The 14169-nt window shown below is 44.1% G+C and overlaps 2 protein-coding genes across 2 annotated transcripts in view; both read left to right on the forward strand.

Annotated features, from left to right (window-relative positions):
* Window positions 1-56: 56 nt before the first annotated feature.
* Window positions 57-14169, forward strand: part of LOC130472817 (zinc finger protein 436-like) — a 248869-nt gene continuing 234756 nt past the window's right edge. Inside the window, exon 1 of the mRNA XM_056844267.1 lies at window positions 57-97. Coding sequence (XP_056700245.1) covers window positions 83-97 — 15 coding nt within the window. The 5' untranslated portion in view covers window positions 57-82. The remainder of the gene's footprint in view (window positions 98-14169) is intronic.
* Window positions 276-8587, forward strand: LOC130491741 (zinc finger protein ZFP2-like). Its single transcript, XM_056865533.1, is given in 9 exon segments — window positions 276-309; window positions 525-620; window positions 1517-1693; window positions 2327-2448; window positions 6294-6384; window positions 6563-6768; window positions 6985-7226; window positions 7311-8131; window positions 8256-8587. Coding segments are annotated over 9 exon segments (2112 nt in total). The 3' UTR covers window positions 8579-8587.

The raw sequence follows: 14169 nt of genomic DNA on the forward strand, positions 1-14169 counted from the left end.
ATGAGCTTTAAGCCATGGAGATGAGTAAGGAATGGATTGGGCCATCCTCCCTTTTTCACGGGAGCCTTTCAGTTGGTGCAAGATGTCAAAGCAAGGTGTAAACCTCACTCACTTTCCCCACATACGTACAATTCAACACTCGGACGTAGCTGTTGATAGCAAATGTTTTCTCCTTCTTTCAGAGCCCTGTGTCCTTCGAGGAGGTGGCCGTGTATTTCTCAGAGGAAGAGTGGGCTCTGTTAGATCCTGGCCAAAGAGCTCTTTACAGGGAAGTCATGCTGGAGAACTTCAGGAACGTGGCCTTTGTGGGTAAGCAAGTAGTTGCTGGTGGGTGGGTGGTTCGCAGTCCTTTTGAGTAGGTCCCAAGAGCTCTCTGGTAGAGATCCCTGTCTCCTCTTTATTTGTGCTCCCCCAAATTTTAATTCTTTAAGATCCATGGAGAATGAATGAGAGTCTGCAGCATAAATGTTAATTTAACGAAGTCTCAAAAACAACTTCTTGTTTTTTGTTGCTGTTCCTCCCAGAAGGATCTTGTACCTGCAAGCCTGTCCTCATCTCTTGGCTGGAGGAAGTGGGTGAGATGCTTATCCAGGACTCTGTCAAAATGAAGACCTCCACAGGTACTTCCTTGGATATGGATTTTCACTGTCTGATAACTGTGGTTTTATTTTGCACAGCCCAGAATATATTCATCACTCTGTCTCTGGCTTTCTCTCATCCTTTTCTGAAAAGGAATCGGAATTCTTCCGATTCTGGCCGTAAATGTCAGGTCCATCTTATTGAAGTCATTACTGAAATATTTCCTTGAGCTAATAATTATTTAAGTAAGGAAGAAATACTAGTTCAAAGATAATCACTAGCTGGAGATGGCTCCAGTAAAAGCGACTTCATCTTATCTGCTTTCCTGGAATGTGTGGGTGAATTCTGAAGCTCCCTTGCCAAAAGAAAACAGACGAGACCTCTGTTTAGGAGGACTTCCTTGAGTTGGGCTTTTCATCTATTTAGAAGTTTAGGAGCTGCAATTTATACATATTTGATTAATTGAATTCTGTTACGCCTGAGCTTTATATGGTAAAGAATCAGCTGTTTCTAGAGTTAAGCGTAAGATAAAACTACACTGACAAGTCTCTTAACAATTGGTATATGGTTGCACGATTAGATTACTTGTTTCTTAGCTAACCCAGTGACTGGGATTGTGGGCTCAATCTAATTTAAGTCAAAACTGAACTATTATCTCCTTCGTAAGCATCCCATTCTGTATTTGTCTGAAAAAAAGACATGAGTGGGAGAGAGATAAAACTGGGGAGTTTTCCACAAGAAGACTGTGATCCAGAAGACGCAGAGTCTAAGAATAATGTGGTTATATTTTTTTCATTCCAGAATATATTAATTACTCTGTCTCTGTGGCATCATGTCATCCCCTCATGTCTAAATCTAAAGCTGAAATGGATCCAGGTTCCTCTGATGCTGGCAGGGATTGTAGCTTCAGTGACTAAAATGTTTTCTCCTTTTTTAGGTTCAATTTCCCACTGGAACAACGAGACCGTCTTTCTTGGTCCTAAAGAAGACACAACTTTGAAAGTGCTCAAAGTGGAGGATTTTCCACAGGAAGGCCATGTGTCAAAAGATGTGTTGGAGGTTTTTCTGGGATCTCAAGAGAAAATCTGCTTTCCAATAAAGGACGTGTCTGAGAGTGAGTTTTCTTTATTGCAATATTAGAAAAACAAAGTATAATCTGAAAGGATTGCCCCCACTCCATGCTGATGAATTTTTATGAGTAAAGAATTAATTTAGAAGCTGCAGCTTATACATATTTGATTAATTGAATTCTGCATACCTGAGCCTTATATGGTGAAGAAGCACTTTTTCTATAGTTAAGTGTACGATAAAACTATGCTAACAAGTTACTTAGCAATTGGTGTATGGTTGGGGTCTGGTATGGCTCAAAAACAGAAGTATCTACTTGTTTCTTAGCTAACTCTGTGACTGGGATTATGGGCTCAATCGTATTTAAGTCATAATGGAGCTATTCTGTTCTTCATTAGGTTCCCTTTCTCGTTGGAACAAGGAGTCTGTCTTTCTCTGTCTGGAAAAAGATATGAGTGGGAGGGAGATCAAAGAGGAGAGTTTTCCACAAGAAGACCGTGATCCAGAAGACGCAGAGTCTAAGTGTATTGTGGTTATATTTTTTTCAATCCAGAATATATTGATTACTCTGTCTCTGTGGCATTATGTCATCCCCTCATGTCTGAATCTAAAGCTGAAATGGATCCATGTTCTTCTGAAGCTGTAGCTTCAATTATGGAAATATTTTCTCCTTTTTTAGGTTCAATTTCCCACTGGAACAACGAGACCGTCTTTCTTGGTCCTAAAGAAGACATAACTTTGAAAGTGCTCAAGGTGGAGGATTTTCCACAGGAAGGCCATGTGTCAAAAGATGTGTCGGAGGTTTTTCTGAGATCTCAAGAGAAAATCTGTTTTCCAATAAAGGCGGTGTCTGAGAGTGAGTTTTCTTTATTGCAATACTAGAAAAACAAAGTATAATCTGAAAGGATTGCCCCCCCCATGCTGATGAATTGTTATGAGTAAAAAATTAATTTAGGAGCTGCAATTTATACATATTTGATTAATTGAATTCTGCATACCTGAGCCTTATATGGTGAAGAAGCACTTTTTCTAGAGTTAAGTGTACGATAAAACTACGCTAACAAGTTGCAATTGGTGTTTAGTTGCATGATTGGGGTCTGGTATGGCTCAAAAACAGAAGTATCTACTTGTTTCTTAGCTAACTCTGTGACTGGGATTGTGGGCTCAATTGTATTTAAGTCATAACGGAACTATTCTGTTCTTCATTAGGTTCCCTTTCTTGTTGGAACAAGGAGTCTGTCTTTCTCTGTCTGGAAAAAGATATGAGTGGGAGGGAGATAAAAGTGGAGAGTTTTCCTCAAGAAGGCCGTGAGTCAGAAGATGCAATGAAGTATTTCCAGGGAATGTCTCAAGAGAACATTAACTGGTCAACAGAGGTGGCTGAGAGTAAGTTTGTTTATAGCAATGTCAAAGAAACATACATGCCATAACCTAGAAGGGTTACTTCATTGTGAAAGAGGTGTTGTTGTTTTGAAATAGTCTGCATGCAAGCTATGGAGAAATGTGATTAGCATTTTGTGGTGGAGGCCCTATTAGGCACCAAAGGATGGCACTGTGGCATAGCGGTTAGGGTGCCAGACTGAGGTTGGAGATGTTTTGAAATGCCTTCCACCCCAGGAGTCCACTACCAACATTTACAGGAGTCCACTACCAACATTTACGCAGTTGCGCTGCCTCCAAAGGAGGTTTCCACCAAAACCTCCTCCCGGTGCCAAAAAATCCATGCAACCCTAGGAGAGATGCCACCTAAAAGGAGATATGCTTATCTTGCCAAAAAGAAAAAGGGGCATTCCTGGGCAAAAAAGGGCTTTGGAGGCCACCTAGAGGCAGCCCCCTCCCCACAGCTCAGCTCCGTAATGCCCCGGGAGTGCCAACTAGGGAAGCGGTTGGACCACTGGATAACAATGGGAGTAAAGGAACAATAACAGAGGATAACGCGATGGCTGAGAAACTAAATTAATTCTTCTCATCTGTCTTCACTGTTGAAGATATAGGGCAGATTCCTTCTCCTGAACAGAGGTTTGGGGGAAGGGAGAATGAGGAACTGGGGCAAATAGTGGTAACAAGGCAGGAAGTCCTAGAACGTCTAGACAAACTGCAAATTAACCAGTCACAGGGAGCAGATGGTATTCATCCTAGAGTTCTTCAAGAACTCAAATGGGAAATTGCTGAACTCCTAACAAAGATATGTAACATGTCCTTTAGATCAGCCTCTGTACCAGAGGAGTGGAGAATGGCCAATGAAATACCCATTTATAAAAAAAAAGGTTCTGGGGGGACCCAAGAAATTACAGGCTAGTTAGCTTAATGTCTGTTCTAGGTAAATTGAAGGAAAGCATTATTAAAGATAGAATTGTCAAGCATATAGAAGGTCAAGGCCTGCTGAGCAAAACCCAACATGGCTTCTGTAAAGGTAGGTCCTGTCTTACTAACCTAGAGTTTTTTGAAAGTGTCAGTAAGCATGTGGACAGAAATGAGCCTGTGTACATTGTGTATGTGGATTTCCAAAAGGCTTTTGACAAAGTCCCCCAACAAAGACTACTAAGCAAACTTCATAGTCATGGGATTAGAGGACAAGTCCTCTTATGGATTGAGAGCTGGCTGAAAAATAGGAAGCAGAGAGTAGGAAACAATGGTCAGTTCTCCCAATGGAGGGATGTGAACAGTGTGGTCCCTCAGGTATCTATGTTGGGACTGGTGCTTTTCAACCTGTTCATAAATGACCTGGGGTGAACAGCGAGGTGGCCAAGTTTGCAGATGACACCAAATTATTTAGGGTTGTTAAAACAACATCAGGCTGTGAAGAGCTCCAAAAGGATCTCTACAAACTGGAAGAATGGGCATTAAAATGGCAAATGAGATTCAATGTGAGCAAGAGCAAAGTGATGCATATTGAGGCAAAAAATTTCAACTTCACATATACACTGATGGGATCTGTGCTGGCAGGAACAGACCTAGAAAGGGATCTTGGGGTGGTAGTGGATCACTCGAAGAAAATTTCAACCCAGTGTGCAGTTGCTGTAAAAAAGGCAAATTCCATTCTGGCCATAATTAGACGAGGAATAGAGAATAGAACTGCTGATATCATACTGCCCTTGTACAAATCTATGGTGAGACCACACTTGGAATACTGTGTACAGTTCACCACACCTAAAAAAGGATGTTACAGAGTTTGAGAAGGTGCAGAAAAGAGCAACCAAAATGATCAGGGGACTAGAGCAGTTCCCCCTTGGAAAGAAGGCGATTAAGGAGAGACATGATAGAGGTCTATACAGTTATGCATGGTTTGGAGAGAGTGGACAGGGAGCTTTTCTCCCTCTCTCAATACTAGAACGCGGGGTCATCTGCTGAAGGCAGAGGGAGAGAGATTCAAAACAAATAAAATGATTTCTTCACACAACACATAGTTAAATTGTGGAGCTCCCTGCCCCAGGATGTGGTGATGGCTGCCAACTTGGAAGGCTTTAAAAGGGGAATGGACATGTTCATGGAGGAGAGGGGTATTCATGGGTACTAGTAAAAATGGATACTAGTCATGATGCATGCCTATTCTCTCCAGGATCAGAGGAGCATGCCTATTATATTAGGTGCTTTGGAAGACAGGCAGGATGGTGCTGCTGCAGTCTTCTTGTTTGTGGGCTTCCTAGAGGCACTTGGTTGGCCACTGTGTGAACAGGCTGCTGGACTTGATGGGCCTTGGTCTGATCCAGCATGGCTTTTCTTATGTTCATATGTGGTATGACTGGACTGAGTGATCTACTACCACAGGAAAGCAAGTCATGTGACAGGAAAGGGAGGAGCCAGAGTTAGGGTGATGGTGGGGTCCTGCACAAGGATGTAAGATGGGTTTGGTTCTGCTTTGAAGTTTGTCCTACACAGAGAGCCTTTCAGCTTAGTAAAGGCAAATGTTGATAGTCTGTAGTATGTCAAGAAATGAAGGAGAATCTTGCCCTGATTTGCTGCTTTTATTCTGGGAACTGAAAAGCAACAACAGGCCTTGATACACACCGACCCCCAGCCAAGCTCTGCTCCTCTGCCTGTCCCCTTACAAAATCTCTGGGCTAGCCTTTGAGAAGCCTCTAGGTCCTCTATCTACATAAGAATAGTGCACGTGACTGTTTTGGATATGTGGTACCGTATATACTCGCGTATAAGCCGAGTTTTTCAGCCCAAAAAAAGGGCTGAAAAAGCCGGCCTTGGCTTATACGCGGGTCAATACGGTAGAGGGGGGAAGGAGGAGGGAGGAGGGAGGGGGGAACTTACCACCGCCATCTTTTCCAGGCCGGGAGCGGCCTCCAGAGCCCCCCAGCGGCCGCAGGGAGAGCGCTCCGCCGCCCCCGCCGCCTTCGCCCGGCCGGGAGAGGCCTCTAGAGGCCCTCTGCGGCCGCGGGGAGGGCGCTCTGCCGCCCCCGCCGCCTTCTCCCGGCCGGGAGAGGCCTCTAGAGGCCCTCTGCGGCCGCGGGGAGGGCGCTCTGCCGCCCCCGCCGCCTTCTCCCAGCCGGGAGCGGCCTCCAGAGGCCCTCTGCAGCCGCGGGGAGGGCGCTCTGCCGCCCCCGCCGCCTTCTCCCGGCCGGGAGAGGCCTCTAGAGGCCCTCTGCGGCCGCGGGGAGGGCGCTCCGCCGCCCCTGCCGCCTTCTCCCGGCCAGGAGCGGCCTTCAGAGGCCTACTGCGGACGCGGGGAGGGCGCTCCGCCGCCCTCGCCGGATCCGCCGTTTCCCGCCGCCGGGAGCCCAGAAGGTAAGTCTTAGGGGGGGGAGGGGTTATAAGCCGACCCTCGGCTTATACGCGGGTGCCTAATTTTTCCCCATTTTTGGGGAGAAATTAGGCGCCTCGGCTTATACGCGGGTCGGCTTATACATGGGTATATACGGTATTTGTTCCATGCACTTTTACTGGATTTATCTCTGTTTTCCAGAAGGAAATGAGGGGGAACCAAGTACAGTGAATATGGGAAGAGACAAGGATGTAGAGGTGGAAGAAGAAGCTGGGAATCGAGGCATACCAAAGAGAGGAGGAACCCAGAAGCAAAAGAAGAAACCATTTTCCTTTCAAGGCAAGGATCTACAGGAAATGCTCTCTGAAGAGAAACTGTATGAGAGAAATAGAAGGAATAATCTCCCTGTGAGTGGCAAAAGATCTGGTTGCCAATCTAGTCCTTACAACCATCAAAGAATTGACACCAGAGAGAAACCATATCAATGTTTGCATTGTAGAAAGAGGTTTGGGTGCATCAAAAGCCTTGTTATTCACCGAAGGAATCATGCTGTGGACAAACCATATAAATGCTTGGTTTGTGGAAAGAGTTTCCTTCTGAAGACAGCCCTTACATGTCACCAGAGGTTTCACAGTGGGGAGAAACCATATAAATGCTTTGCATGTGGAAAGTGTTTCCATCAGAAGACAGACCTTACACGTCACCAAAGGATTCATACTGGGGAGAAACCATATAAATGTTTGGCGTGTGGAAAGAGTTTTCATCGGAAGACAGATCTTACATGTCACCAGAGGATTCACACTGGGGAGAAACCACATAAATGCTTGGTGTGTGGAAAGAGTTTCTATCGGAAGACATCCCTTACATGTCATCAGAGGATTCACAGTGGAGAGAAACCATATAAATGCTTGGCATGTGGAAAGTGTTTCCATCAGAAGAGAGATCTTACACGTCATCAAATGATTCACAGTGGGGAGAAACCATATAAATGTTTGGCGTGTGGAAAAAGCTTCCATTGGAAGGCAGACCTTACATGTCACCAAAGGATTCACACTGGGGAGAAATCACATAAATGCATGGAGTGTGGGAAGAGTTTCAGTCGGAAAACAGAACTTACATGTCACCAAAGGATTCACAGTGGGGAGAAACCATATAAGTGCTTGGAATGTGGAAAGAGTTTCAGGTGTACTTCAAACCTTACTTCTCACCAAAGGAGTCACACAGGGGACAAACCATTTAAATGCCTGCAGTGTGGGAAAAGCTTCACTCGGAGCACAATCCTTACTACTCACAAAAGGAGTCACACAGGGGAGAAACCATATCAATGTTTGGAGTGTGGAAAGAGTTTTATTTGCAACAAAAGCCTTGCCTCTCACAACAGGATTCACACAGGTGAGAAACCATATAAATGCTTGCAGTGTGGAAAGTGTTTCAGTCACAGCACACAACTTACTGTTCACAACAGGAGTCACACAGGAGAGAAACCATATCAATGCTTGGAGTGTGGGAAGAGCTTCAGTCTGAAATCAAGACTTCGTATTCACCAAAGGAGTCACACAGGAGAGAAACCATATCAGTGTCTACAGTGTGGAAAGAGCTTTAGTTGCCGCAAAAGCTTTACTGGTCACCAAAGGATTCACACAGGAGAGAAACCATATAAATGTTTGGAGTGTGGGAAGAGTTTCCGTCAGAACAGAAGTCTTACTAGACACAACAGGATTCACACAGGAGAGAAACCATATAAATGCTTGGAGTGTGGGAAGAGTTTCCGTCAGAACAGAAGTCTTATTAGACATAACAGGATTCACACAGGAGAGAGCATATAAATGCTTGGAGAATGGGAAGGGCTTCTGGAAGAGTGCTACCCTAAATTCTCACCAAAGGATTCACACAGGGGAGAACCCATATACATGTTTCTAGTGTGGAAATAGCTTTAGTTACAGCAAAAGCCTTACTATTCATCAGAGGATTCACACTAGGGAGAGACCATATAAATGTTTGGAGTGTGGGAAGAGTTTCCGTCTGAGCACAGGGCTTAACATTCATCAAAGGATTCACACCATGAAGAAACCATATAAATGCTCAAAATATGGAAAGAGCTTCAAACAGAATATAATCCTTATTATTCATCAAAGGATTCACACTGGGGAGAAACCATATCAGTGCATGGAGTGTGGGAAGGACTTCCGTCATAGCCAAAGCCTTACTTCTCACTAAAGGATTCACACAGGGTAGATTCCGTATAAATGGCACTAATCCCAATCACAGAAGAGTCACACCTGCTATCCTTTCTACACCAGAAAAGCTCTATAAATGTTCTGATTGTGAGAAAGGTTTAAACCTGCTTAGACACCTGGAGAAGTGCATTAGAGACTGTGGAGGAAACATAAAGCAGGACAGAATTGAAAGTGATGGAGTGGAGAAGTGTTTGAATAGCTTCTCTATTGGAGATGAAATTTAAGCAGGGACAGTGTTTTCGTGCTGCTTTTCATAAACACACCTTTTGTTTGATCATAGCCACACCCAGCTAATTACTTATGTTAATAGAAAAGAGCAAAAGTCCAGTAGCACCTTAAAAGACTGACAACATTTCTGGTAGGGTATGAGCTTTTTATGTTAGTAATTGATTTCCTTTGTTGGTTAGCTCTAATTGGGATTGGGCAAACAACAGTGCCAAATTTGTTGATCAGCCATGGAAACTGGAACCTTTACCTAGTACTGAAGATTGGAAACATTTTGTTTATTCATGATCATTCCATATGAGAAATTCCTCAGCCAGAGAGGGGAGAAAGCATCTGTACAAGGTTTTTATTGAACAACGACTGTTTATTGAAGTCAGATACTTATACATATCTCACTAGCATCCCTCACATGGAAATCACATTTGGACCTGGTGAGGAATACTGCCTTGAAAGTCGGGAGGACAATTGTAAAATACTTTTATACAGCAAGAGGCAAATGTGTCCCCTCAGCCTTAAAGGTATATAATGCCAAGGTCTCCAATCAGTTTTTGTATGATGCAGAAATTTGGATTGGTGCTGTCCCTGAGAGGACAGATTACATTCAGTAACTTTTTTCGATGCTTACTGGCTACTCCTAGTGTCTTGGGCATAGCGCGGAGAGATGAATTATCAATGGAGGCTAAGGCATGGATAAAAGCATTCCTTTGGAAAGTTAAGATCCTAAAATCTGAGGGGAGGCCTACCTTACTTGGACTTGTACAGGCAGATGTGCACATTAGCCAGTGGGATCATTTATTGGAAAAGAAAATGAAATTTCTAGGAATTACAAATGACATGGTAAAGATTACAGGAATTGGACTCTTAACAGTACATTTGTTAGGGCTCGTAGGGTATGCTCGGCATCTTTTTGGTATTTCCCTTCCAAAACTGCCAAAGTATTTCTAACAGAAATAAGCAACACCACCGTGTACAACAAGTAGTCAAACCAAATCTGACACAGCAGGCTATCAATGACAAATGACAAATGAGATTCAGTGTGAGCAAGTGCAAAGTGATGCATATTGGGGCAAAAAATCCCAACTTCACATATACACTGATGGGATCTGTGCTGGCAGCGACAGACCAAAAAAGGGATCTTGGGGTGGTAGTGGATCACTCGATGAAGATGTCAACCCAGTGTGTGGCTGTTATAAAAAAGGCAAATTCCATGCTGGCCATAATTAGACGAGGAATTGAGAATAAAACTGCTGATATCATACTGCTCTTGTACAAATCTATGTTGAGACCACACTGTGTACAGTTCTGGCTACCACACCTAAAAAAGGATATTGTAGAGCTTGAGAAGGTGCAGAAAAGAGCAACCAAAATGATCAGGGGACTAGAGCAACTGCCTTATGAGGAGCGGTTAAAACACTTAGGGCGGTTTAGCTTGGAAAGAAGGCGGTTAAGGGGAGACATGATAGAGGTCTATAAAATTATGCATGGTATGGAGAGAGTGGACAGGGAGAAGTTTTCTCCCTCATAATACTAGAATGCAGGGTCATCTGCTGAAGCTAGAGGGTAAGAGATTCAAAACTGATAAAAGGAAGTATTTCTTCACACAATGCATAGTTAAATTGTGGAGTTCCCTGCCCAGGATGTGGTGATGGCTGCCAACTTGGAAGGCTTTAAGAGGTGAGTGGACACGTTCATGGAGGATAGGGCTATTCATGGATACTAGTCATGATGCGTACCTATTCTCTCCAGGATCAGAGGAGCATGCCTATTATATTAGGTGCTGTGGAAGAGAGGCAGAATGGTGCTGCTGCAGTCGTCTTGTTTGTGGGCTTCCTAGAGGCACCTGGTTGGCCACTATGTGAACAGACTGCAAGACTTGATGGACCTTGGTCTGATCCAGCATGGTTTTTCTTATGTTCTTATGTAGAAAACCCTGACTGGCAGGAGGGCAGTATTAGTTGATCTTCTAGTGGAAAATTCAATTAAAATGTATAGACTTGTAGCATTGTGAAATGGTGCGACTCAAGATAGCATTTTAAAAAACAACCTAGGTCTGCTGCTCCAGAGTTGCGGCCTGGGTGAGAGATTGTATACCTACTAGGTTAGGTCATCCTTTGTTTTGCAGCTGTTAGGCCCGAGAAAGTATTTTTGCTGAGCCAGTAATTGCACATGAACACATGAAGCTTCCTTATACTTATACTTCCTTGGTCCATCAAAGTCAATATTGTCTAATCAGACTGGCAGCGGCTCTCCAGGGTCTCAGGCAGGGGTTTTTCACATCACCTACCTGCCTAGTCCCTTTAACTGGAGATGCTGGGGATTGAACCTGGGACCTTCTGCATGCCAAGCAGATGCTCTGCCACTGAGCCACACCCCCTCCCCTTCTAGCTTGCTATCTCAGAAGCAAGCGCAAAATATTTGTTGAAGTAATCATATGAGTTTCTGCTGATATTGCCTATTAAAATAGCCAGTCAGATACTTAGAAGTAGTCACATGATTGTGTTTATCAAATTTAGAGATTGATCAGATAGATTTTATCTATAAATATACATGGTTGTGAAGAGCAAATCAGATTTCTTTGAACTGAGGCTCAGATGGCAGAGATTGAAGAAATCCCTGATTGGTAAGGCATTGGAACCTTTAGACTTATTTGATAATCCTTAAAAGCAATAGACAAGAGAATAAAATCAGATTCATTTTAATTGTTATAACTAATTTTGATAAGTATTAAAATAATGTTAGGAACTTCAATCATACTAGCCTGTATAGCCACATTTTGTGTAGGATCAATAATTTCACATCTTTACTGTTCACTGTCTTGCTTAATAAAAAGAATCTCTTCTTTTATCAATAAAGGACAAAACGATTCTAATAGGTGTTTGGTTAATTAGTGGTTACTTGAATAAGAGAAAAAATAGGAGTCACAGTCCAAAATATTATATTGTATTATCAAAAGCTGGAAAGGGTGATAAATTTTTTTGGCATGGTAAAGCAAGAATTGTCACGAAGCTGCAAATATGAGCAGCCAATGTGATGCAGCAACAAAAAAAGCTAATGCGATCTTGGGGTGCATCAACAGAGGCATAACATCCAAACAGCAAGATGTCATAGTTCCGCTGTACACTGCATTGGTCAGGCCATACCTGGAGTATTGCGTGCAGTTCTGGAGGCCTCGTTTCCAAAAGGATGTGCACAGAATCAAGCGGGTGCAGAGGAGAGTGACGAGGATTATCAGGGGCCTGGAGACCAAGTCCTATGAGAACAAGCTGAAGGAGTTGGGAATGTTTAGTCTGGAGAAGAGGAGGCTGAGGGGGGGACATGATCTCTTTCTTTAAGTATTTGAAGGGCTGTCACTTAGAGGAGGACAGGACTCGCAATAATGGGTTTAAATTGTGGGTGGAAAGGTACCGGCTGGATATTAGGAATTTTTTTTACAGTAAGAGTTGTTCGACAGTGGGATCAGCTACCTAGGGAGGTGGTGAGCTCTCCCTCACTGGCATTCTTTGAGCAGAGGCTGGACAAGCACTTGTCAGGGATGCTCTAGGCTGATCCTGCACTGGGCAGGTGGTTGGACTAGATGGCCTGTATGGCCCCTTCCAACTCTGTGATTCTTCTAATGAGGGTTGGCCCTAGTCAATATTGGATGGGAGACCAACAAGGAATATAAGGGTTGCTACACAGAGGCAGGCAATGGTAAACCACCTCTGAACATCTCTGGTCTTGAAAACCTTATATGCATACAACTGGAAGACTGGGCTGTACCCCTTGAATACTTCCTGGAGCAGATCTTGCAAAGAAGATTAGCTTCTCAAGAAGTAAGGGTGTGTTGTAAGCCTGTTCTTGGCTGGTTTTCTGTTATAGAGCTTTCTTTAACACAAGGGATCTTTCAGAAATATGACTCCCCTTCTCTCACTGTCGAGTGGTGCAGTCCCGCTGGCCCTCTCAGATGTATCTGGTGTCCACAGTCAGGTCTGTGCTGCTGCTGTGTGAATGGCTCACAGTGACAGGGCGAGGGCCAGAGAGGCAGAATGACATTTTTGGGGTCTAGTTTCTTCCATTCAGTTTCTTTGGGGAAAATGCAAAGTTTCTGCACGCCTGAACTGAGCAAGAGGAGTAGGGCGGATTTGACACTGGGCTAGGTTTGCTTGGAAAGTGCCTGATGTTGGCAGCAAGGCCGGGTAGGCATCTGATAAAGAAGTCCTTGGATTTCCCCTATTGCAGTTCGGCTCTAGAACTGATTCTAGAGAAGATTCTTAAGTGTAAGGATGTGTCACTGGCAACCAAGATCAGGTTAATTCATGCCATAGTTTCCCCTTTTACTACGTACGGGCGTGAGAGCTGGACAATGAAGAAAGCTGATAGGAAGAAAGTAGATTCCTTTGAAATGTGGTGTTGGAGGAGAGTGTTACGGATACCCTGGACCGCCAAAAAAACAAATCAGTGGGTTTTAGATCAAATCAAGCCTGAACTGAACCTAGAAACTTAAATGACTAAACTGGGGCTGTCGTACTTTGGACATATTATGAGAAGACAAGAGTCACTAGAAAAGACAATCATGCTAGGAAAAGTTGAGGGCAGCAGGAAAAGAGGAAGCCCCAACAAGAGATGGATGGACTCTATAAAGGAAGCCATGGCCCTCAGTTTGCAAGACCTGAGCAAGGCTGTTAAGGACAGGACACTTTGGAGGACATTGATTCATAGGGTTGCCATGAGTCGGAAGCGACTTGACGGCACTTAACACACACACAGTTCGGCTCTGCTGCTCCCGTCCTCTTGCTTCCAGTTTTTCCTAAGGCCATTTATACATGGGAGGTTTTGTCTTGGATTTGCTGCTCTCTCTCTGCGTGTGTAAAGTGCCTTCAAGTCGCAGCCGACTTATGGCGACCCCTTTTTTGGGGGGTTTCATGGCAAGAGACTAACAGAGGTGGTTTGCCAGAGCCTTCCTCTGTGCTGCTCTCTAGATGCACATTTTCTTCATCCGAATACTCAAATCTCTGCACGGGGGCTTATTGTTGAGTTTTGAGAAAATGGATGTGGGGGGGGGGGAGTGCATCTAAAGAGTGGCAAATCCAAGACAAAACCTCCCATGCATAAATGGCCTGATACCTCTTTGGGGACCTTTCCTGAACTCCTTTCTGTTCAACCCCTGGCGGCCCCCGCATCCCCATCAGTCCCAGGGACAGCATATTGGCAAGTACCTGGGGTACAAAAGGATATATGCCCCTAGGGCCGGATTTAGGTTTGATGAGGCCCTAAGCTGTTGAAGGTAATGGGGCCCTTTATATGTCCAGCTGTCCTTTGTCAACTGCAAACTGTCGCTGTTTTTTTGTGTTGAATATAAACTTATGG

This window comes from Euleptes europaea, chromosome 1 (genome assembly GCF_029931775.1).
Source record: "Euleptes europaea isolate rEulEur1 chromosome 1, rEulEur1.hap1, whole genome shotgun sequence".
NCBI lineage: Eukaryota > Metazoa > Chordata > Lepidosauria > Squamata > Sphaerodactylidae > Euleptes > Euleptes europaea.